Here is a 23551-nt window from a genome sequence, read left to right on the forward strand (position 1 = left end):
AGACTCAAGTGTTTTGCAAAGTTCCAAGATATATTGTTAACTGACTGTCCTAACCCAGAACGGCTGTAATTCCTTCCTGAATATTTATAAACAGACAGGTACTCTAAAACAACCCCTGGCACTGCGACAATAGGCGATAAAAACTGACCGGGACGCCAAAGTTGTGACATCGCTCGAGTGAAATTATTAAAAAAATGCACTCCCTTTTCTCTCTACATAGTCACACTCTAAAGAGACTGTACTTATTTCTACCACAGTTCCTCAACACCCGGTTAGGAAACGCCTTTTTTCTAAGATGTTGATCCCCCGATCGCTGGTAACAGTGTGCGTTATGCTTGTGGAGTGAAACCGATGACGTCATAGCATCTTTGGATCTTCCTAGATTTATACTGTCTTCCGTTCTGCGCTTGTGAATCTTTGTCATTTTATACAGCTTATTTCGAAATTATTCCGAGTTGCGTGTGTAATTTGTGTTCGTAAAAGCTTCCTGATAAGGCAAGTGTAATTTAAAAGATATGTTCATTTAATTGACATAACAAAAATCAAGAATTTCAGACCATCACAGCCAGCACTGTTCATTGCAGGGTGACTTGTTATGGTGACGCTATACAAAAAGTTTTCACCCTGTGAAAATGCGTCCCTATATCTAAAACGATCACAGTCGTTATATTTTTGTTTAATATTTTAATGGTTCCCAATATAGATTTTTTTGTGTAGAAGCAGTATTAAAGGATTCATTTCAGTCGATTATGTTACCGTTAGTTTTGCCCCCGTATATACTTGTATCCGCCCACGAATCAAGATGGTCGCCGAGTATCGTTCGAAGAAAACGACTGTTCGAAGTGTTTTTTTTTATATATCGATGCCTAAAATTTTGAAGAACCGTTGATTTATATCTTAGAAATATCCGAATCATGTTGATGTAGTCAGATTCCGATATTCTTCTCAGAAAATCACTGGATTAAACAGCTCCCTGATTTATAGCGTACAAAATGTGTTCATGTTATATCATTTACCTCCATGGTTATATCAAGATGGCGATTCGAATGACCAAATTCGATGTTATAGTGAGAGTATCTGATTTTAGCAAACCTTACAAATACACTTTTCCGACTTGAACTATTATTTTATTAATATTGAGGTGGAAGTTCAAAAAAGTGCCCAATGCTGTTTTAATGGCTGTTCTGTTTGTTTCGATCAAACTTAGATCGTGTTTTAACACATAAACTACGTTCGATACGTTTTTTGCGGCCCTGACAGGAATAGATGGCTGCGTCGATGTCTCTGTTTCCGTAGCATTTTTTCATACATTCAGCAGCAACATTCTCTGGGCTCTCTTGCAATATATCATCATGATTCCAATCGATATCGAAATCGACAAAATCCTCGTAGTTTTCCCACATTTCGGTAAATAATGTACCGTCTCTCGCGTTGTGCCAAAAATCGAAACGAAGTGTATACGCATGCGTAGATGTGATTCAAGAAGGCTTCTGTTGTCATATGTCATACCATATGCTAATTTTATGGTAATAGAAAAGTAGGCTTGCGTTCACTTGGGTTAACCATGGAGGTAAAAAGAGACTTCCATGGGTTAACGAATAAACAATTTGACGAACGTGAAACACGCATTGAGACAAAAGAAGTTTTATCGTTTCCCAACCGGGGGCTGAGAGACTGCGTTTCTACCCATCCCTTATCACGGAGATCTTACCATGGATCTTACATAACCAAAGCTCTTTATTAACAGTTTATTTGTTCACAACTCACGACTTCGGGCAAATTTATATTCTTGATTGTCACAATAAAAATAACATTCCAAAGATTTGCTAAATTAGGAGTTGTAGTCCTAAAAATCAGTCCTACCACATCACAGTTGAGAGAATAAGACACAACTATATACAGTATACAATGTATTTCAGCAAAAACAAGGTGTTAAAAATGGATTATGTACTGGCCAACCAAATTTTGCATAGACATATGTCTCTAACGCGTTCTTTTTGGATCATTTAGTCTTTTTTTAGACTCAGCAGCCCTCAAAACCTAATATTAAATATAAGAACGAAACAAATCTGTCGCGATTTCACGCTTTCGCGGTAAAGGGGTGGTGGCTGCTCCCCCTCTGTAATCCCCTGCGTTTACTACCAACTCTTTCTACCGTGTCCTTACTTGGTGACGTTTCTCAATTTATAAACTTGCCACGCTACTAATTTCGCCCAATCACCCGCTTTTATCGGTTTTAAGCAACCAATTATCACATAATATCCGACCACGGGATCTTTTCCGACCGAAAAAACTACCACATTTATATCACTTTCTTTTCTCACTCGCCAATCGCTGGCTCAAACACTGATCACTGATACACGAGTGGTAGAATTTGTTGTTTCAAACGAGTAATAGAGTATGAATTACTATTAAATTCCGAACGACACGACACTGACGAACGACAATCTATGATACTTTGTATGGAGGGGGCAAGGGGGGTAGCTGGTACAGTTTTACGGGAAATAAAAAGGGCTTTTTAAAATTTACAGGGAAAAAAAGACGTTTTTTACAGTGAAAATTGAATTTTGCAATGAATTGTGTCATCTAGTCGTTTCACAGTTTCGAAATTGTAATTTCCCTGGATTGTTCTTTACGACTTTTTTTAATTTGGATGTAAATTTTTGTACGTACCGAGAAAAATGACACATTTTTACAGTGTACGATAAAAATATTTGATTGATTACGTTGTACGTCTAGCCTGTGATTACACAATTACGGAATTTATTTTTTTCATTTTACGTTGTACGAAAAAAAAAATATTGCAATTACTGTATCATTCGCGCACGCAACTTGAACTACGACCTTTTGTTTAACATTCTGAAGGAGCCGAACTGTGTTCCGTTTGAATCCAGGACTGCTCTCTCCTTTCATCAATGACTATCGAGACAGTTACTTGATAAAGACAACGCTAACTTCCTAGGGCAAAGAAACGAAGAAAATAGTGATGTGTTTTCCCCAAAATAACGATGCCAAAACCACGAATTAAAATGCACGCAGCGGGCGAAATTTTCAAAATAAAGCGGAAATTAGTGACAGGTTGGGTGAAATTAATACTGTACACTCGGTTGGTATAAACAGATCCTTAAATACGTAGAAATACGACCGGATAATATTTATCATTCTGAAATATGCCAAAGACAGAAAAAAAGGCAGCACTTTTTTTTATGAACCAATTTAAACAAAAGAAAAATTCTACGAACGAAACAGACAATGTTTATTTACACCGCGGCATCTCTTAAACACCTTTTCAAAATATGTTGTTTTTTTCAATTCGCACTATTTTCAGGAAGATTTGCGTTGTTAGTTTTACAAACATTTAAAACATTGTTATTCTGATATTTTTTTGGTCAGCATATAAAATAAAAAATCTTTTGTTCAAAGGGCGGTGGTCATCGCGTCCTGTTGGATAGGGGACTCATAGCGACGTATACAACACGTGTGAACATTGCTTCATTACATGAAGTACGAAAACGCGCTGCGAACGACCAGCGCCCTTCAAATTTTTACCTAAATCATACTATTTTAAAGGACGTTGGCGTTTTTTAGTTTGGAAAATAACTTTTCAAAAAACGTTATTCCGAAAGTGGTTATACACTACATATTTTTGTAAACAACTAAACATGTACGCCGAATTAACGAAATAGACTACTAGTATGTTCTAATATTTTTGTAAACTGAATGACGACATCATTTCTGTGAACAACTGATCACCGATATCACGTAATTGACTACGTATTAAATATTTCTGTGAACAACTGATCACTTATATCACGTAATAGACTATGTATTAAATATTTCTGTAAACAACTGTAATAACCAGTCTTCTCGGTCATTATTATGTTCAGTATTATGTAAATTAGATAATGAAATGTTCTTATTTGTATTGTTGTTTTATTTGCGAAGAATAATTAGAATGTACTGTATACACGTAATTTCTATTGCATGTTCAAGGGTATAAAAATATATCGCCGTTTAGCGCCCCACCCCACAGCTTTACCCTAATGTGATACCATGGAGGTAAATTTTTTTTTACCTCCATGGTGATACCAAGTGAAACGTATATTTTTACTATCGCATTTTACAAAAGTCGAAACTGGGTGTATTATGGTACAACACTCGCTGCGACAACTGAGTGACCAGCGACATCTTTTTTGGGCGACTTTCCAATGATGAATTAGTTTATTTGAAATGGAGTGAAAATAAATATGAACTCTATTACAACGTGTTTGAATTATGTGCGGCAATGAACAATGACCTCCAGAGTTCACGCATTAATATCTAAATAAATTCGCTTAACTCTGTTTTTTAATAAACATGTCGCACGTGAAAAGCAGGAGATATTTTAGATTTTTTTTATGTTTACCGATCTTCAACTTTTTAGAATAAATGATAGCTACCGTTGTCGAATCAACCAAGAGGCTCGAATCCGGAAGGCTTGGCTATTTTAAACTTCGTAAATAGCATTCTTTTCAAGCGGCGACTTCATTCAAGTATAATGAACGTAAGTGAAATGTATGGAAGAGTCACGATACTTGTACCTACGAAAGTTACGACTCTTATTCTTGAAATTGGTCATAAATACACGCACAAAATACAAGCATATACCATTTTTTCAATGGCCAAAAATCATACTTATTGTTTGAAATACTAGCAACTGATACCTACACATATAACGATAGGTGCGAATTTCAAATATTGAAGATCGTTTATTTTACAGAAGAGAACCAAGGACCGAGACGTCCGTCCTGGCCGAAACCCTTGGCCGAAACGTCCGTCCATCGGAACGCCCAAACCCAATTTTCAGTCATTTTAAATATGATTACTCAGTAAAGTAACAATGAAGGTATACATGTTCGATTTATAGTTATAAATCGATGCCAAAGCAAATTCAGGAGATGCAGATTACAGTATAACAGGAAGTGGACACGGTGTCTCGACGTCAGTTATTTTTTTTCGCTTTCACACATTATTATTTAGGCCGCAGTTTGGTTACGTCAGAACCTCATCGTGTTGTTTTTCGGTGTTTTCCTTTATGTACGTATCAAATTTCGACGAGAAGGTAGTCTGCATCATCGGAATACTAGTAGTGTCTTAAATTGAAGTCTCTGTTTTATGTTTCTACAATGCTGTCTTTGGAATAATCATTGAGAAATTAATTTTTCTTTAATATACCAACCATTGGCTTTGTTTCATCGGCAGGCTAATTGACACCTCTCACAGTCATCGTTGTTGCAATTGTAAAAACAAATGTCACGAACCTAACTTAGTCAATGCATGGAGGTATCTTTTTATACCTGCATGGTCAATGATAGTTGCGGTTACGCAATCTAGCGCTTGATCATGCTGTGGTTAGGCCACCTAACATTGGGATTAAAATGCAATGGTCGTCGTGCCGCGTCGTGTTTGATATGGACTCATTGCGACGTATACAACACGTTATTTACTTACATAAAATTCAAACACGCACTGAGCAAAGACCACCGCCCTTTCATCAAAGGCCTCTTCCAAGCTATGATTTATTTATACCGCCCGAATATTTTGATTTGAAATTGAGTTAAGCCACAGCCCCCCACAAAAGCCTGCATTATTTTACAATGTGAAACCACCTTATTATCGATATCCAACAACATTTATTATCTTGAATATTACATTTAAGCCCAAATAATAAACGTCAACAATATTAGTAAATGCTAGAACAATCTCAATTATGAATTCTAAGTAGGAGACTGAATAGACGGAAGTGATGTAATCGTAGAACGATTTTTAGCCCTTGAAAGAGAAGCAACGTCACAGCAGTTATAAATACGCCTGTCGCTATGTTTTCTGTTGGTTGTTGGCTCATCTGCCTCAATTTGTCCGAATATAACGCCTCGAGTGGTGTTGTTTGAAATAACGCTATTTTACAGAGTGGTTTGCGTGGAACGAATTGTCGTATGTTTTAAAATTACGTCAATTAGTCGCGTAAATCCAGGGCCAGAATCCCAGGGCCGACCTGCCGTTCACAAAAACACTCCTATAGATTCGTGTGCTACAGTTACTCATGAGTAGACATCATCTTTATAAAACAAGATCTGAAAATTACATGGTCATCAAGTATTGCAATACACTACATAGTAATATAGCATTTTGTTTAAAAATTGTAATATAAGTGATGATATAGAAAACATTCCCTGTAGACCCAATCCGGGTAGAACAAACTCCCAGACAGTACATCGCATGGAGACAATGGCATTTAATGTGAGCATACCATAATCCGTTAATTGTTAAACCATCTATTTTTTTAGCTGTATATTATATATTATGATTTATAAAGCCACAATAGGATTATTTGTATTTTAAAATAAAGATTGAAATTGGTGACCTTTTAGATCTACTGTGAAATACTTTATTTTTGCTTAGAATTACTTTTAGCTATTTTCGCTGAAGGAGTGATTCAGTGAAAATAAAATCCAGCGAATATACCTTTTTACTATATTTCACATTCAACTCGTCAGAAATCAGTGAAAAAAAATCCATACAAAACACTCAAAAACACTTTTCAGCAAAAATTAATTCCAGCTAATATAAAGTATTTTACAGTACATCAACGTTCATCGTCGATCCTGTTCTATTGTAATGTGTTGGCAGTAACTTAAAAATTACATTATCTAAACACATGTTTTCTGAGATAATGTCTGCCGGGATCTTGCTCTGCCCACAGTCACTCTACTAGTAGAGTGACTGTGCTCTGCCGGAGTCCAGTAAATCTCAAATTCAGGTTAACCTCAAAATATATTTCGTGCTCGTAGGATTAGCGAAGGTGCGGGTTAAACCCATACCTTATCCATGGAAGGTCCAAGGCCAATAGTCGCAAAAGTGTTAATTCCATAGGCAAACATACACAATTTACATAGGGCGCACAACCATCGCATAAGCCATGATAAGGAGCTATTTTGCTTTGCATGAATTGTAAAGTTCAACTGGATATAAGATCGGTGAGGGCGCAATAACAGAAGTAATATTATTATTTGTCACTACGGATGCGTATGTAATAAATTATTATATGTCGCTATAATAGCATATTTATGTAATGTACAGTTACAGTCGCTAGATAAGCACTTCGCCACAATCGAATCATTGAGTATTAGTTCAAACAATACCATTGTAAAACAAAAAAATATATAGTTGACGATAAATTAGTAAATTATAAACGGATTAGTTAGAAATATATTTCTATAGTCTTTAGACCTGGCCACCTAAGCAGGTTTATATGAACAGTGAATGATTTCTACCATGTCAAGCCAGTAGTGCGGCAGTTCAAGGTGCTTGATTTCCGCTTAATAAGTTGAACGTAAAACAACGACAAACTCAGAGTTGCCCGTCAATTTACGCTGAAAATATACAACGGGCAACGTAGTATATCAGTTCTTTAAGTTCAACGTAAAACGACAGCAAATTTGGAAATTTCCGCTGTTTACATTGGGCGTATCAAACGCGCAACTTTTAAATTTACGTCGTTTCAGTTTCGACGGTTACGCGAGGGAAATTCGAACGTTTACACACCCAAATATAAACAACGGATTTACTGCAAAACACGTTGCTAATCCGGCAAGCGGTTACGACAGAAATTCGAATTTTCATGCAGTGAAAACTACTTGAAATAACGATAAAAATAGTTGGTCACATGTCAGTACCAGCTTTTGTGTATGTTTTTTCAGCTGTCCATTAAATAAATATCTGCGTCATTTTGACGTACGCCGAAAATGGCCACGGTGACAAAAATCCAAATTTTCACCGCTCTTCTTTTTGTCGGCTCTATTTTATCATTTTTGCTATACTTGTTTGGAGTGAATGACGTGTCATATATTAAGAATCATCATGTCCTCAATAGCGAAGAGACCGCCGGAAATGTACCTGGATATTGGCCAGAAAACACCACTGTATTAACGACGCACACCAGCACCCAAGGACGATCGGAGAACAAAACCATATCACATATAGCCAAGGTGGACGTCGACAGAAAAGTAAGAGATTTACTCTACTCTAATGTGTAATGTATGCCAATCAGACAAAAGATCAATCCTAAACTGTTGTTTACTATTCCTTTCCATCGTGCATTACGTTGGAACAAAATAATTCCATATTACGCAAATTTGTAAAATAGGAATACCCAAATAGCAAATATATCACAGCCTCTGATTTAATTTTTCAATTTTCAATAATCACATTTTCAATTCGTAAAACTGTAATTTCATTTGGAAACACATAAGTATTTTATTTAATATGGTCGGATTATCAACAGTTTTATTCGACAACTTGAATGAAACACTATTGCATTGCAAATTCACATATAAACATAATTCGCAGCGTTTTAATTGATGATATTTGGCAAATAGTCTATTTTTTCTCGAAAACTGAAACTCATGCGCGAGGCGATGAATTTCTGAATGAAAATCACCACGAGTTTAGATTACACAAGGCTTATAATCCTTTGTGCATATTGTATTTTGAAGTGTCGCACTCGTCGTGCCTAATATAAACAACTGCATTTATTTGTATTAGAAGCTATATCTACTAGTATATGGTCCGCTGCTGTTTGAAATAGTCTACGATAATTATACTGTTATTTATGTTTCAAAAGGTACACTCAGTCAATGAAGCGAACGACTCGCTGCTAAAGAATGACGTGGAACCAATTATTCCTCCAGTGAATAAACAATATCTGTTGCCGATTCACCACTTTGGTAGTGGACCCAACTACAATTACGAACATTTTCGAATGGCCGTGCTCTACGCACTTTATTCCAATAGAACCATTGTCGAAAGTTGGTTTCATACGCACTTTTCACAAGAAAGACAAACCATCGGCTGGAAGTATCTAAACGAGACATTTGACGTTGAAGAACTTAGACGGATAGTTGGTGTGGCATATAGAAATGAGTTTAAGCGCAACTGCAACGGTACTGTGGATATTGTAATAGCATTGGCAGGTACAGGGGACTACGAACGCCACCTAAAATTGTTCAACGACACTTTCGGAATCAATCTACCGGAAGTGTTAAATGATGACGTCACGATCGATGATGTCAGTCATGTACCCTGTGTTGGAATATATCAACCTAGGAATTTCGCTGGTAGACATCTACCAAAGAAGGATGAGATCTTACACTTAATTGACTTGCATCTTACCCGACCCAGGGTGATACAAGATATGGCCGCTATGGTCGGCAATGGAATATGTGGTGGAAGGTCATACATTTCAGTACACTGGAGATGTAAAAGCGGCGGAAGGTAATATACACCATATAAGGTGATGTGATGTGATGTGATCAGCAAGTAAATATGTAATTGATAAGTCAATCAATCAGTACGTTTTGACAGAATTTTAAATCAAATGAGCGACTAGATCTGAAACTGTTTTAGGAGGAGCATTACAGTGTTCAGTGGTAGTATATTTGAAACTATGGAAACAAGAGCTTGATTTAGAGTTGTAAAAATATCATTGACTTGATGCATAGCAGGGTGGGCATTAATTTGGTCGCGATAGTTGTTTTCATATGTGCAAATGTTTAATTGTTTAAATCGAAATCCAGAATCACAGGTTGTTTGAATAGTGGAGTAGAGTGGGCACTGTAATCGGAGAACGTGATAACACGGACAATTTGAATCTGTAGTGAACAAATGGGCTTTAAAGAAGAAAATGTGAGGGACCCAAATTCCAATACAATTTATTTGGATATTAACGAATTATACAACATAATGGTTATATATTTGGCTACATAACGGCGTATTAAGGATACCTACTATCGCAGTAATCTGTTTTGTTATAAGTGGGCGTGTCAACAATATTATTTGATAAACATCATTTAGTAGAATACGGTCACATACGGTTTTTTCAGAAACAGAATTCCCAGCAGGGAGCTTAATCATATAATATGCATATGATAGATATGTAGGTCAATGAAATATTGATTTATGGCTAATCTCATATCAAGCTAATTACATGTTTTAAGTACATGTACATTGATTCCCATTACGAAGTAGACAATGAGTGTTACTATATGGTATAAGTTTATTTTATGGTTTAGTGTTATGTTATCCGGAGCTTAAAGGTCGCCTTTTTGCGATTCACCTAGTACATATGTATAATCATGGAGGTAAAAGACAGTCTATTACCTCCATGGTATAAGGTAAATAGGAAAGGTTTTCCCCACAAGATTTGTTAAATATATAAAACGCGAGGACACATGTACTGCAAATAATGTTGTTACGACAATAAACATTACTCCACTGTTAAATAAGCAATATGAGAGCAAATATAATTTCTGTCGATGTCGACCTTAAAATGGGTTTTCCATTTACAATCATGACGAGTCGTGTGTAAGGTAGTACTTGTTAAATGAATTGAGATAAGTATAATAATGTGTACCAAAATACTAGAAAATAACTTTTTCAAATCATAAATTCATTTAAATACTAAACGCAATGTAAATCAAATTATAAATAATCTGTAAAGAGTTATTGCATAACAACTGAAGTCATATATTCAAATCAAAGTTCAATGAAATTATCAGCAACCAGTAAACACACTAGTTCCGTTAATTCGGGTGTTATATTTAAATTAATGAATTTTGAAAACTAGACTGAAATAATCAGCATAATGCATATCTTATTTTATAACAAATACTTCTGTTGATCATTTATTTTAAGTTAAAATTATTGCTTCTACCTTCTATTTCCAATTTTCTTATTCAGCATTTGCAATGGAAATCGCACGTGCTTACTAGCTTTGCAAAGTGCAATGAACAAATCAGCACAAGATATTGCAGAAGACTTACTCGTTATAATGAGGAAACGTAACGTGACGTGCCTGTACGTGGCATTACCGTCATATGCAATGGTAAGTACCGCTAAACCTTGGCACTTATCACGACGAGGTAATTTTACCAATGGTGCTGGCAGCTGGAGTCTGTTCGACTACTAAAACCTACTTTAACTACCAAAATCTTCTTTAACTATCCAAAACTACATTAACAATTCATAACTATCTCTGCAAAGCATACATCAGAAAGTTTATTTGTTCATAAAATCTAGTCACATTTTACGTTTATTTGAATTCAGTGACTTATTGAGTACATGTGTAGTGCATTATAGCAGTACTATTCCCTAATTTGAAGAAATATCAAGCTGGAAATAGAAACTTATAAAATAGTATTATGATTCATATGGATAACGAGATAACACTTTTTACACACACATGCGACATTGTTTAGATATAATGGCTCACATTCAATCAGTACAAATGCAAAGATTATATTTTGACTTTTTCTACAAAAATTCAAATTCTCGAAACTAATTTTTACCTTGATGGCGCATTGGGTTTCAATCAAACTTAATATTAGTTCAGCAAATATGTTATTCTGTACTTAGCTTTCTTAACGTTTTGAATGCGATCATTTTGTTTCCAAAATTATAGCGTAATATTTTACTAATTTTTCCATAATTTCTTCCTTAATTAATTCATATCACAATTGTTGATAAACTATGGATACAATTCGGTATTTTTTTTAAGAAAAAGGGATAGGGATAAGGATATATGTTGTATAATTATAAACGTGTTCATAAGTCTTATTGTTTTTTTCGAAAATTAAATAATTGAAGAAATTAAATAGAATACCTAAAAATTAAAAAAAAATAGTGAAAAATAACGGAATAGCGGAGTAACTGGATTTATTGCTGGAATAACCAGTAAGAAAGTAATTATATTTGCATAACTTGCAGATGATTTCTGACTGTTCGTTTCGTTATTTTTCGTTCGCACTTGTATTGTTACATTTTTTCCAATATTCCGGGATGGCTGTATTGTTGGGTTGAAATTGGAAAGACAACACTCCGTGAATATCGGCGACGGGATCGTTCCCCCTTTCGCGCTGCGCATGTGCGACATTTGTGTTGATAAGCATTAACTTTCCCACAATCCAATGCGCTCTTCTATCGAAAATCACAAGTATGAGGTTTGACCTGGGCACTAATTACCGCCAATGATTCCTTCGATACCTTCCAATAACCTAAAATACCTAATTAAAGCTTAGTAACGTCTCAGTTTGTACTCGTTAACCTGTGCAACAGCCAAAGTCTCCATGTTTTTATGAGACCAGTATATCTCGCGCATGCGTGGCGCGACGACTACCGCCCTTTAATAGCAGCTCAAACTTTGTACAATTATAGTAGTATACAGTAAAGAGGAAATTAAAACACTGAGGGCGTATTGTGTGACATTGTTCACTAATCTAACGTACGCAAACTTTAATAAACGGTATGAGTTGACTTTAATGACATATATGTGAACGACTGCAATTGTGTAATTAGTATTCAGCGTATACATAGACTTTCATTTATTACTGTCATATACATATATTTGTTGTGCTATTTATAAGATATTTCGTATAATAAGTATAAGATCATTGATAAAATTGCACAGCGTATGCACTGGGAGGGAGGGTTATGAACTTAAAGAACAGCAGAAGTCGAGGCGGCTATAATATATGACGTATTGATATAATTCCGTATATACACTTCGTTTAAAATTTCTTAACTTTGTTAATGGAATTTACTGTCTGTGGATAAGTGCTTGATGTTGGGTTGCTGCGTACCGATCCGTAACCACTGAATATACTCTATAGGTAATATACTATATAGGTATGATGCATAGTACAGAGAAAACAATTGAGGTGGACCATGCATGCACTATTGAATTTTGCACAGTGATCGTTTAGAATTCAATCTTCATTACATGTGTATTGATATACAGTACACAAGTCAAACACAATATGATTAATCGTCGTACATTGTACATTAGACTGTTGTCACGTATTTATTACTGTTTCATGCAGGAAGCTATACACTATTTCAAGAAAAAAATACCTGAGGTTTACTCTAGCGAAGATTTAACAAATAGTGCCAAATTTCCCACAATTGCTGCTCTCAGACATGACAACTATGTGATATCACTTCTGGAGCAGGAACTGTGTATACGTAAGTATATCATTATCACACAAAACTAAATGACAATAACATGTGAGTTTATACGTGAAATAAACACACACGGATGTACATTATTCCATAAATAATACACACAGATCCCACACGTAACACTGAGTAGCATGGTCAAGTTCCTCTAACCTAATTTCTCACGATCATAAGAACGATGTTAGTTTTGAAGAAATGAGCTCGTTTCGACGCCATGACGTATGTCGTGTTGCGTAAACAATAACATGTGAGAGTAAGAGAGTGTACACTTCATAGTTTATATAGATCGATCTTCTGGTCGCCCACTAAAAACTATGCTAGTTAAACATTTATGTTTTAATTCTTTTAAGGGTCCAGATTCTTTGTTGAATGGACGTATTCCTACTGGTCGCATATGGTTGGTTTTCAGAGAAGACTCAGGAAGGAAGAAACTATTAATATAAGAAACCTTCCAGCCTGGAACAGCCGGAAATTTGGCAAGAAAAGAAGGTGACGTGTCAGCGTGCAACTCAGATTTGGTATATTGCAATGGGTGTTTATTTGATATGTAAATATTATGATTATTGTCAGATTGGTAATATGTCGACAGTTGGAAATAAATAAATTAATGTTACCATTTATTGCCTTGCTTGTTACGTTTCAGTCCAGTTATTGAAAGATGTGTTGTCGATATTTGTGAGTAGTTTATGTAGTTAATGCTTGTGACATGATCGAAGCTATGGTTTTGATAATCGTTCTTGTTATCGTAACGCGAATTTTGAAACACCAATTGGAAGGTGCAGTTAGAAGTTAATGATACAATCTACAATGTAGCCATTTAAGTATATATCAAGTGGTGTGTTAAACAAGACAGAGTACCGTTAGACTGAATGTACATGTACTGATTTGATATAAGAGGAGAGTACAGCAATTTGTGCATATATCGATGTCAATCTCAAGAGTAATCTTATTCTATTCTTATATTCCGCACATTTGCTATAAATATGTTCTAATTTATTGTTCACCTTAATGAAATGAATAATTTTCATCCACACTCTTTATTCGCGTTATGTTACAGCAGAATAAAAATGTTCATCGAAACACAATTCAATACGCATTATCGCCTACGTTGACAATGCTCATATTGTCCTTGGATCGACTAATCGTGTATTGACATGTGCTGTGGTGAATATTTGTTCTATTTTACCGAATAATACAATATCAAAGGATATATATATTGCACACATCCATAAAAATCAAATGGCAGAGGCATTTTTTCATTTTAATTAATTGATCTCGAACTATTAGTCAAAACTCTAGGTCAAAATACCGAGTTCCTTGGCAGGTAATTGGTGACACGTACACTATTTGTCTCGTTGAAATGACAAGTGAAATATCATATCATACCATGATATTTAAACTGTCATTTCCAGCATTAAGTTGATCATATACCCTAAAAAGGGTCTATATGTTGACAGAATAAACTGTGCGTACGCTTTTCTCGCATTGAGGTCTTTAGCCCACATAAAGGACTAACTCTCTGCGATAACACAGCAGTGAGCTGATTTGCTGGCCCATTTGAGCGATTCATCCAGGCGTGGTTAATATATTGTTTTATTGTATTCATTTACACGTTGCCTGATATCGGAGTATGGCATCTATACCGAAAGTAGCGTCTCGATTTTTCACCGTTTTGTTGTTATTCGTGATGGTTTTCTGTTTAACGCTTTATACTTACGGACTGGATAATGTATCTTCTGTGACGCGTTATCTACCCTCTTCGATCGCGTACAACTATAAAGACAATTCCAATGCCGAGAATAAAAACGAGATTCTCACAATTGACACACCGACTGTGAGGACCATTACAGATGGCCTAGGTGATACCGAGAATGCAGAGAAAACAAATAATAGACAAAATGGTACTAAGAAGAACAGAAAAACGGTAAGTTGCAATAGGGACATTGATTATAACTTATCACATTATATATCTTTTTAGACTATACACTATAATGTAATTCACTGTAGCACAGTAATCGTAGCTCAAATGCGTATATTTGCCACGTCTATGAAGAAATAACACATCTGTATGTAGGTGGTACATATGTTAGTTTGTATATAGTAGATATGCTCTGACATCGTGAATTGTCCAATGTTTGAGGGATTAGTATTCAGTGTAACACCATATGCGACAGTTCTACCTCGGTTCTATATGCATCGACATAACTGTTTTTTTTTTAAAAAAAACGTTACACAATTTATTAAGGTTCACGACATTTATTTATTTGGTTTCAATCATTGTGTAGAGACTTTAATAGAATCTTTGGAGATTTTTTGTTGGTGAGCGGTTGTCACAATGACGTCTTTGTCGCGATGCATTATGGGATATTCCTGTACAAATAACGACTATTTTAGTGGGGTTGTGGTTGTGTTTGTGCTCGGGGCGCCTTATTGAGTTCACCACTGGTCAATCGAATGAACGAACGAACAGAAAAATCCCTGTTTGTAAATCATAAGAGCTAGTGAGCTATGAATTTTTATAATAACTATTTTATAACTATCGAGAAAGACAGATGAATGGATGGGTATTCATTTCTACACAATACAAAATGTTTTTTAAGTGTATCATGATTATATCAGTTTACGTCTTGCTTCCGTTTCCTTTTCTATGTTTCTATGTTATTAATAATTCGGTACTAGTCTGTTAAGATCCGGTGCAAATGTTGGTTTAGATCGCCACACGACAGTTAGTTTATCAGTAATGTGAAGGCAATCCGGACGGACCAATATGTCACCTACCCGTTCTTTACATTCTGCTTTTAAATTATTGTTAGTAGTACGCAGGTTACTATTTTTCATTGAGTACAATTAATGGATTAACACGTTTGTGGTCTAGAGGCACCTGGTTAATGAAGTATTTATTACACTCAAATCCTTTTCAAAAGAACCAGGTTTTTCAATCCCATCCACACATTGGTGAAATTACAGCCATAAACATTATCTTTAGTATCAAACAGTTTATCAATGTATTACCTTTTTTACATCGCAGACTATACCAGATAATAAACAAACTCGTGTCACCAATAGCACAGACAAAGAAACACAATTATCTCAGAATACAAAAAGTAAGGTTGTTAACAATGTGGAAGGAGTCATTGAATCTTACAATAAAGTCGATATGAAGATTCCAGGCAAAAAAGATATAAACAAATCTGCCACTGAGGTATGTATTATTTCATGTAATAATGGTGCATTCACACAAATTACACATTACTGGTGAAACAGGCAGATTGTCATCGTATAGAAGTGCGAGGTATGCTGTTATGTTGTCTGAGCGCCAATCGAAGAATAGTATACGTCCAACTCCCTTTACGTGGATGTGATTTGTTTATTTCACGTTGCAGAATTCATCAGAACACTGCGTAATCTGTGTAATCATTGATAACGGCATGAACTCGTATCATTGCAGGATTATAATATAGCAGACAAAGACACATCCAAAAACGTTGACAACCTTATGAATGAACAAAGTTTGACTTCAGTTGAGGTAATATTTCAACATAATTTGTGATATTTTAGTAATTACGACAATAATACTCAAAATCCAACAGAATCGTAAGCTATGTTTTGGCACGTTGATCATATGTGTTTAAACCGATTGAAAACACACAAAAATTCGTTGTACCAAATTACTGAACGTATGGCATTGCTTATAATATGTAGCTAAATAGCAACTTTCAAACAAATCACCCCGGTGCTGTTTACAAGTATGTAACCATACAAGGTAATGTACATACGCTTTTCAGTGGTAGTGATGGCGGCGGCGGCGGCGGCGGCGGGAAGAGAGGTAATGATCGAAGCATATATGTCACTGAAGAAAGTTTATTTTTTTAATGATAAGATTAACTTTGATTAGTCCATTTTGATGTTGATCTGGATTTTAAAATAATATTTCAAAAGCGACATGTACACAATCATATAAGTTATTAATGCAGTTTAATTTCGTTTCTCTGATTTATTTGAATTTTACGTTTTAACATGCTGGGCAAAAACACAAACGCAATATACAGTCTACAAAAAAACATACCATATACAAAAAAACATGGTCTGCTTAGTGGTGTACATATATATACAAGGATGCCAAGTCTTTAACGTGACGAGAAAGCCATTATATAGTACATCAGATAACTACTAATCATTCTGAGATCATGCAACTATACAATTGGTATAATATGTGTTTTCAGTACAGATGACAACGATTTATTATGTATTCCGTATTTTATCCCTTAAAGGTCGATGACGTGAAGGGAAGTCTACAGACTACACAGACACGTGTCAAAAAGCGATATTTACTTCCGGTTCATCACTTTGGCAGCGGACCCAATTTCAATTATGAGCATTTTAGAATGGCCGCTGTATACGCGATGTATACAAACCGATCACTTGTTGAAAAGTGGTTTCATACTCACTACACCTCCCGCAATGAATGGAAACCGCTAAACGAAACGTTCGACGAGTATGAACTACGACGAATACTCGACTTGGTTTACATAGATGATTTTAAACGTGACTGTAACAATACAGTGGACATGATAGTCGCCCTCAGCAGTGCGACAGATGTTTCGTATACGCAGCATGTGGGACTTTACGAAAAAGTCCACGGAATACGACTACCATCATACTATGAACTAAAATTGACAAGTGACCCGCAATCAATATTTACAGAAGCCAGATACGTAAGATGTGTTGGCATCTACGAACCAAGGAACTTTATACATATCAATATGCCGGGAAAGAATAAACTTATTCAACAAGTAGACATACATCTTATTCGCCCCAAGAAAATAAGAGATATGGCTGACCTGGTCAACGAAAATATGTGCAAAGGAAGGTTATATATGGCAGTACATTTTAGAACAAAGCTGCAAGAAAGGTAAGCGTCGATTACCCTGCAATAAGTTATAACATTAAATTGGTACGAGATTTGTTAATGCGATAATCAAAAACAGTGTTCAGATTTATTCTTGCTTTCTATGGAAAGTCGAAAACAAAATTTATTTTCATTATTTTATAAATGTTGAAATCATTATTTGTTAAATTTATATTTAATATCTGATGACGATTTTATTTTGTTAATAGTTAATGGCTTTCCAACACACACACATACACATTTCATTATATGCAACGGCCGTTCAAACTTTCTTACAATAATACATTTAAATCTCCAGTAATTATATTCGATTTAGTTTCCGTATTACGTGTTATAAGATTGGGAAGTTTGTTAATGTTATCATTCTCACTGAAACAGTTTTTTTGACATTTTAGGGCTGTGTGAGTATGGCAACGTCCAATGTCCAATAACCACATTAACGAAAGATGATGATTCGTGTTTCACCGATGTTTGGTAAACTAAAACATTGTAATTTGTTTTATTCTTAGTTAGTTCTAAATTATTGGCTTGCTTACCCTAGTAGTATTCATTTGTATATAATTAGTTAGTTAGCAAATAGTGTAAATTTAACTGTTCAATACGACAAATATTATGGTTATCCATAATGTAGATACCAGATAATTACTTATATAATTAAGTAACTGGATGACCATTCCGCAAATACTGCACAATATGAACTACTAATATCATACGTAAAGCGTATTATCTACATGAAAAAATTAAAGTGGCAATAACCAGTTTAAATATAACCACACAAAGATAACCAAATCTAATTAAAATATTGTTTTAGACACAAAAGTGGCTGTCACATAAAAGGTGATGTGAGAACTATGGGTTGACTAGTCTCGTAAAAACTAATGACGCACGACGCGCACTATAATGGGAAATGACACATAAAATCATCAGAAAGAGCGTTAGCCTCTTTAAATATCATGTACTGTTGCCATCCTGCATGTAAAATAAATTTAAATATCCTAAATATCAAAATTGAAAACAAAATGTGTTACTTAAGTGATTAAAATAATCACCAGGTTGTATATTGTATATAGCATATAATACATTTTTTCAGCGATGTCTATTCAACTAATCAAACATAAGCAATGCTATATGGCTAACAATAATAATATTATGTTCCGTCTATAATATATATAAATGTAGACATCGACATATACTCATGTAAGCCAACGAGTATCAGAAACAGACTTGCGGTGGATATAGATATAAAAACTATGGTTTTACAGGTATATAGGAGACATACTGTCCTTAATTAATATTGAATAGGGTCTTGTAATCACATTAATATAGTGAAGTGCATTCATCATTTAAAGTATGTAGAATGATGAGAACTGAACAGTTACAATTTTGTGGCTCCTGATACTACATTAGTAACTACATTATACGAGTTATTACATTTAAATCTAAACCTGACAATACATATTTGCATAAGCGTGGAATAAGTACAGCTCTCCACAGACATAAAACGTGTGATTTCAGGAATAAATTTCGGTGGCCAACGCAAAATGTGGGCTGTGCCATTTTTGTGTCGTAGAATATTAATTTGATTATAATATGTGTATTTCATAATCAATTCAAGGCAATTACCTTACGAATCGGGGAATCTTTCATTTAGATTGTTATACAAACCCAAAAATTTTAAATTATTTAGAAGGATATGTAGGCAAGATAATATTGGAAATTTTTTAAAGATATATACACAAACAAGGTTAATTTAGAACGATGTGTACTCACTTTATAGATCAGATGCTTGTTTAAATATTACCAATTATAAGTTAGATTTACTGCTATTGCGAAATTGTCAACATAATAAACATACATCTAGTGGGATCGTGTGGTTGACAAAGAGTCAAAATATAGTTATATATATAGTTACATAGTTATAAGGAGATCCTATTTTTTCATTGATTTTACGGCTTTCGTCTACTGATGTTACACCTTTGGATCGTTTGGAAACGCGTAAATTCTCACACTATTACAATACGCACTGCTTGGTTCGCCAAAAATACAGCGTTTCAAAAAAGGCGCCGATCGAAAAATATATATCGTTAATAGTATCGTTGAATGACACAGTATTATAAAAGTATAGCGCACTAGTATGGCTCCCTCTAATAGTTTGGCGTTTAGTGGCGCACTTTTACATCAGCTGCAGTTGGAAAGTCGGAAACAGTCGACTATTTTGGGGTAGGAGGGCGTGCTACAACACGAGAAATATGCGGATACGAGTAATCATTTTCAATCAAAAAATCAATAACTGTCTATTTCAGTGGATTGCAAATCCAAAACGGGAAATGTGTGGTTGGGAATTTCACAGACACCTTAAGATAACAGGCGAACGTGCTTGGTACATACGATTGTATTATACTGGAATGGAAACGATCGGGAAGTTTTGAAAAATGTAGTAATCATCAGAAAATATATTATAAAATAAAAGGAATAAAACATCAGACATGTAACCCATAACATTAAACGTTACGCAGTTAATTTTATTTTAGATTATAAATAAGATGTTACATAAAATAGATTAGGTGTATATAAACTGTGGATTCAGCAATCTAGATTAGTTTGAGGGTTTTTTAATGTTTACAGAAGACAGTATGAATCTGAAAATAATTATCCACGGAGAAGAACCAACACGACGCCGTCTGTTCAGTAACTGACCTTGACTGTCTTTAAATAGCAGCGATACTAAACGTTGATTATGTCCGTAATTTAAGGTCCTCGTTCAAGTTGAGTTTCATATATGAAAGTGTATTTACGGTTGTTGAGAATACACAAAATATATCTGTTAAGTCAAGAGAATGTTATAGAACGACATTATGTAATTTTTTCTTTGGGATTGAGTGAACAATCTGTACAATTCTGATGAAAAAATTGAAAACTGATGCTATAAAAATAATGGTTGTTTTATAACGTTCTCTTGCTCATAGAATAGTAGTTGAATAAAATGTATGTTACTTTTTATAACGTGTTAGATGTCGCCATGGGTTGAATAACTGTGATCTTGTCAAATCTGATGCCATGCGAAGGTCAGCTTTAAGTGTCGCTGAAGATTTCACGGAACTTATGAAGAGAAGAAACATCTCATGTTTATTTGTAGCACATCCCAACTACGTAACGGTAAGTATGATAACGAATCATATGTTTTATGACGTCATGTTATCCTGCCAAAATGTAACGCACGGGCGACGATTGTTTTTTATTTATATGTTAGTGGTAAACTATCAATATATATATATAATATTCACATATATCTTTATTTCATCAAACTCTAGCGTGAACATCACAATGCAATATTAAAATGTTTATTCATAATGCTTAGTGTGATTCATAAGTTACTTGGGAATTCGCACCCTGCTATAAATCACGTATTTTTTATCTCTTTATACAGGAATACAAAGATATTTTTCTAAAAAAAATTGCAAACGTTTTCACATCTGAAGACTTAACTAATAATATGACATTTCCTACGATTGCGCCTATAAAGAACGATAACTACGTCATATCACTCCTTGAACAAGAATTGTGTATACGTATGTATTCATTTATTAGTTTTCATTAACTGTTATTTTAGTTTTACGCAACACTTGTTTTTCTCAATGTGTGCGACACTGTTGCTAGTGTATTAAGAAACTTTCATGTGCTCAAACAACAACTTAGTGCATTAGAATCCTGTTTGCAATGTTTTATTATTATTATTCTTCCATTGCTGTCACTTATATATAACGCCAAATTAGATTTTAGATTCATTTTATATTTCACATTATCACGAAAATTGTCAAACAACTCATTTGCGTTATTCATTTTGTGGTAGTGGATATGCGTAGAGATGGCTAATCACTAAGAAGGATTACTTAAATACAATGAGAATACCATTGGGAGAATACCACTAGCATTATTGACCGTGTTACTGAATTAATTTTGGGATTCGTCATTATAGGTGCAAAGCTGTTTATAGGATGGGTATATTCGTACTGGTCACAGATGGTCATCATTCAAAGGGACCTCAGGTCAGCAGAATCAATGAATATCAAACAGCTACCGGGATGGAATCCGGAACACATTCAGGGTTTAGTGAAGCGAAGATAATTATCACATTTCAATGAACAAAGAAATAGCAATATGTTAAAATTTAGACTATTATTATTATTATTATTATTATTATTATTATTATTATTAAATGTATTTTTTACACGCTTCAGCTTTATTCACTGTGTTCGGACACAGCGTAATGTGTATGAAATTGTAGGTTATGTGAACTTTTGGAAAAACATACGCCTTATTAGTCGTGGTTTCGCGGAGTTTTGGGTCCGGGAAGGTATTTAGCTTCGTCTGTCAATTATATACACATCGTCTGTATACAGTCGGACCCTAACACTGCGGTGCAGCCCTATGAGCAAAATGGTAAAAGTGGAGAGAGTGAACACCGGCCTGTGAAAATGTCCAGAAAACTAAATAAATACTCTGATTTCGGCCAAACAAAATACCTCCAGACGAATATCAGATACTATTGATAAATCGACTGCGTCTTGGTCTTGTTATATGTCTGTTTTTCAACGAGATTTTGACCGTTTCTAATTAAAAACACAATCCGACGACGGGATCTGTAAAAGTGTCATAAGAAAAAAAGTACAAGGGGAAAAAGATTTATCAATTGATCTGTAATTTAGCCAGAAGTAATGCCCTATACATCATCTGAGAGCTTAGATATAGGCGAATACGGCAATGAATATGCCCTACCATTGGAAACATTGTTTTAACATTACAGTACATATTTTGGTAAGCACGAGCTGTTGGCGATGCGTTCCATGCACGAACTTCGAACAGCCCTACAGGTAACTGGTTATCACGCGCGCTTGAAACCCGCAAATCATTTTATCATGTCGAAATGACCGACGTAAGAAATTGTAGCACCATCGTCATTGTTCGTGATTGCATAATCTAAGGCAATGCATATCACATGACCACGCAATCAGAGATCTAATCACGTGGTGAACGCCCTTACAAGTCACAGTGGGTTTAACCCCCCTCAGACAACCCTATTGCTTTGTTTTGTTTTTCTTCTTCTTCGAAGAGGTGGACGTGCTTCACCGTACCCCCGACCAGTACCTGAAGAAGAAGCATTTACAGATGTATAGTTCATATATTTACTCATAGTTTACGCAACAATTTATCACCACCTTTGAAGAGTATTTCGAAGCTAATGCACCGGAAGTTGGCGATAGAAATATCGTAGCTGCCCTGACCAGACAAATATTGTTAATCACCATCAATGTTGCAGGGTTCATGACAATATACATTTTGTGTGTGACTCCATTGATTTATGCTAATGACACATATTTGCATAAACACACACAGCATTATATACTGATGTTCAATCTTTGGTGCGCATTAATAATTCACCTTTGCCCGGATTCCTTTTTCCAGGGGCATTAGATGAGTTTGTTAACTGTTCACTCACTGTCTCTGTCTGAAATTACCTGATACTAAACAAAGTTGCAAATTAACAGCATATGCAAACTATTGAGCTAAATGGGTCAGAATTTATTAGCGCTC

At 35.0% G+C, this 23551-nt stretch overlaps 3 protein-coding genes across 3 annotated transcripts; all 3 read left to right on the forward strand.

Annotated features, from left to right (window-relative positions):
* Positions 1 to 7784: 7784 nt before the first annotated feature.
* LOC100372659 (uncharacterized) lies at positions 7785 to 13670 on the forward strand. Its single transcript, XM_002732327.3, has 5 exons — positions 7785 to 8045; positions 8663 to 9312; positions 10777 to 10921; positions 12915 to 13056; positions 13401 to 13670. The coding sequence occupies exons 1-5, from the start codon at positions 7785 to 7787 to the stop codon at positions 13541 to 13543; spliced, it is 1341 nt and encodes a 446-aa protein (XP_002732373.3). The 3' UTR covers positions 13544 to 13670.
* Positions 13671 to 14666: 996 nt separating this feature from the next.
* LOC144346448 (uncharacterized) lies at positions 14667 to 17830 on the forward strand. Its single transcript, XM_078007208.2, has 5 exons — positions 14667 to 14974; positions 16079 to 16252; positions 16499 to 16576; positions 17322 to 17653; positions 17755 to 17830. Exons 1-5 carry the CDS (start codon positions 14681 to 14683, stop codon positions 17828 to 17830), a joined length of 954 nt encoding a protein of 317 aa, XP_077863334.2. The 5' UTR covers positions 14667 to 14680.
* On the forward strand, positions 17817 to 22189 carry LOC144346450 (uncharacterized). The gene is made up of 4 exons (XM_085503811.1): positions 17817 to 17962; positions 20971 to 21115; positions 21387 to 21528; positions 21936 to 22189. Exons 1-4 carry the CDS (start codon positions 17883 to 17885, stop codon positions 22082 to 22084), a joined length of 516 nt encoding a protein of 171 aa, XP_085359937.1. The 5' UTR covers positions 17817 to 17882; the 3' UTR covers positions 22085 to 22189.
* The last annotated feature ends 1362 nt before the right edge of the window (positions 22190 to 23551 follow it).

Source organism: Saccoglossus kowalevskii, chromosome 9 (genome assembly GCF_978046115.1).
Source record: "Saccoglossus kowalevskii chromosome 9, keSacKowa6.1, whole genome shotgun sequence".
NCBI lineage: Eukaryota > Metazoa > Hemichordata > Enteropneusta > Harrimaniidae > Saccoglossus > Saccoglossus kowalevskii.

What these genes read in the sequence shown, in the direction of transcription:
- LOC100372659 (XM_002732327.3), top strand. Translation starts at nt 7,785, where the DNA reads ATGGCCACGGTGACAAAAATCCAAATTTTCACCGCTCTTCTTTTTGTC. An exon ending in AGGTGGACGTCGACAGAAAA is followed by an intron (nt 8,046 to 8,662) that starts GTAAGAGATTTA and finishes ATGTTTCAAAAG; the next exon opens with GTACACTCAGTCAATGAAGC. An exon ending in GGAGCAGGAACTGTGTATAC is followed by an intron (nt 13,057 to 13,400) that starts GTAAGTATATCA and finishes AATTCTTTTAAG; the next exon opens with GGTCCAGATTCTTTGTTGAA.
- LOC144346448 (XM_078007208.2), top strand. Translation starts at nt 14,681, where the DNA reads ATGGCATCTATACCGAAAGTAGCGTCTCGATTTTTCACCGTTTTGTTG. An exon ending in CTAAGAAGAACAGAAAAACG is followed by an intron (nt 14,975 to 16,078) that starts GTAAGTTGCAAT and finishes TTTACATCGCAG; the next exon opens with ACTATACCAGATAATAAACA. An exon ending in TAAACAAATCTGCCACTGAG is followed by an intron (nt 16,253 to 16,498) that starts GTATGTATTATT and finishes GTATCATTGCAG; the next exon opens with GATTATAATATAGCAGACAA.
- LOC144346450 (XM_085503811.1), top strand. Translation starts at nt 17,883, where the DNA reads ATGGCTGACCTGGTCAACGAAAATATGTGCAAAGGAAGGTTATATATG. An exon ending in AGAACAAAGCTGCAAGAAAG is followed by an intron (nt 17,963 to 20,970) that starts GTAAGCGTCGAT and finishes ATAACGTGTTAG; the next exon opens with ATGTCGCCATGGGTTGAATA. An exon ending in TGAACAAGAATTGTGTATAC is followed by an intron (nt 21,529 to 21,935) that starts GTATGTATTCAT and finishes TCGTCATTATAG; the next exon opens with GTGCAAAGCTGTTTATAGGA.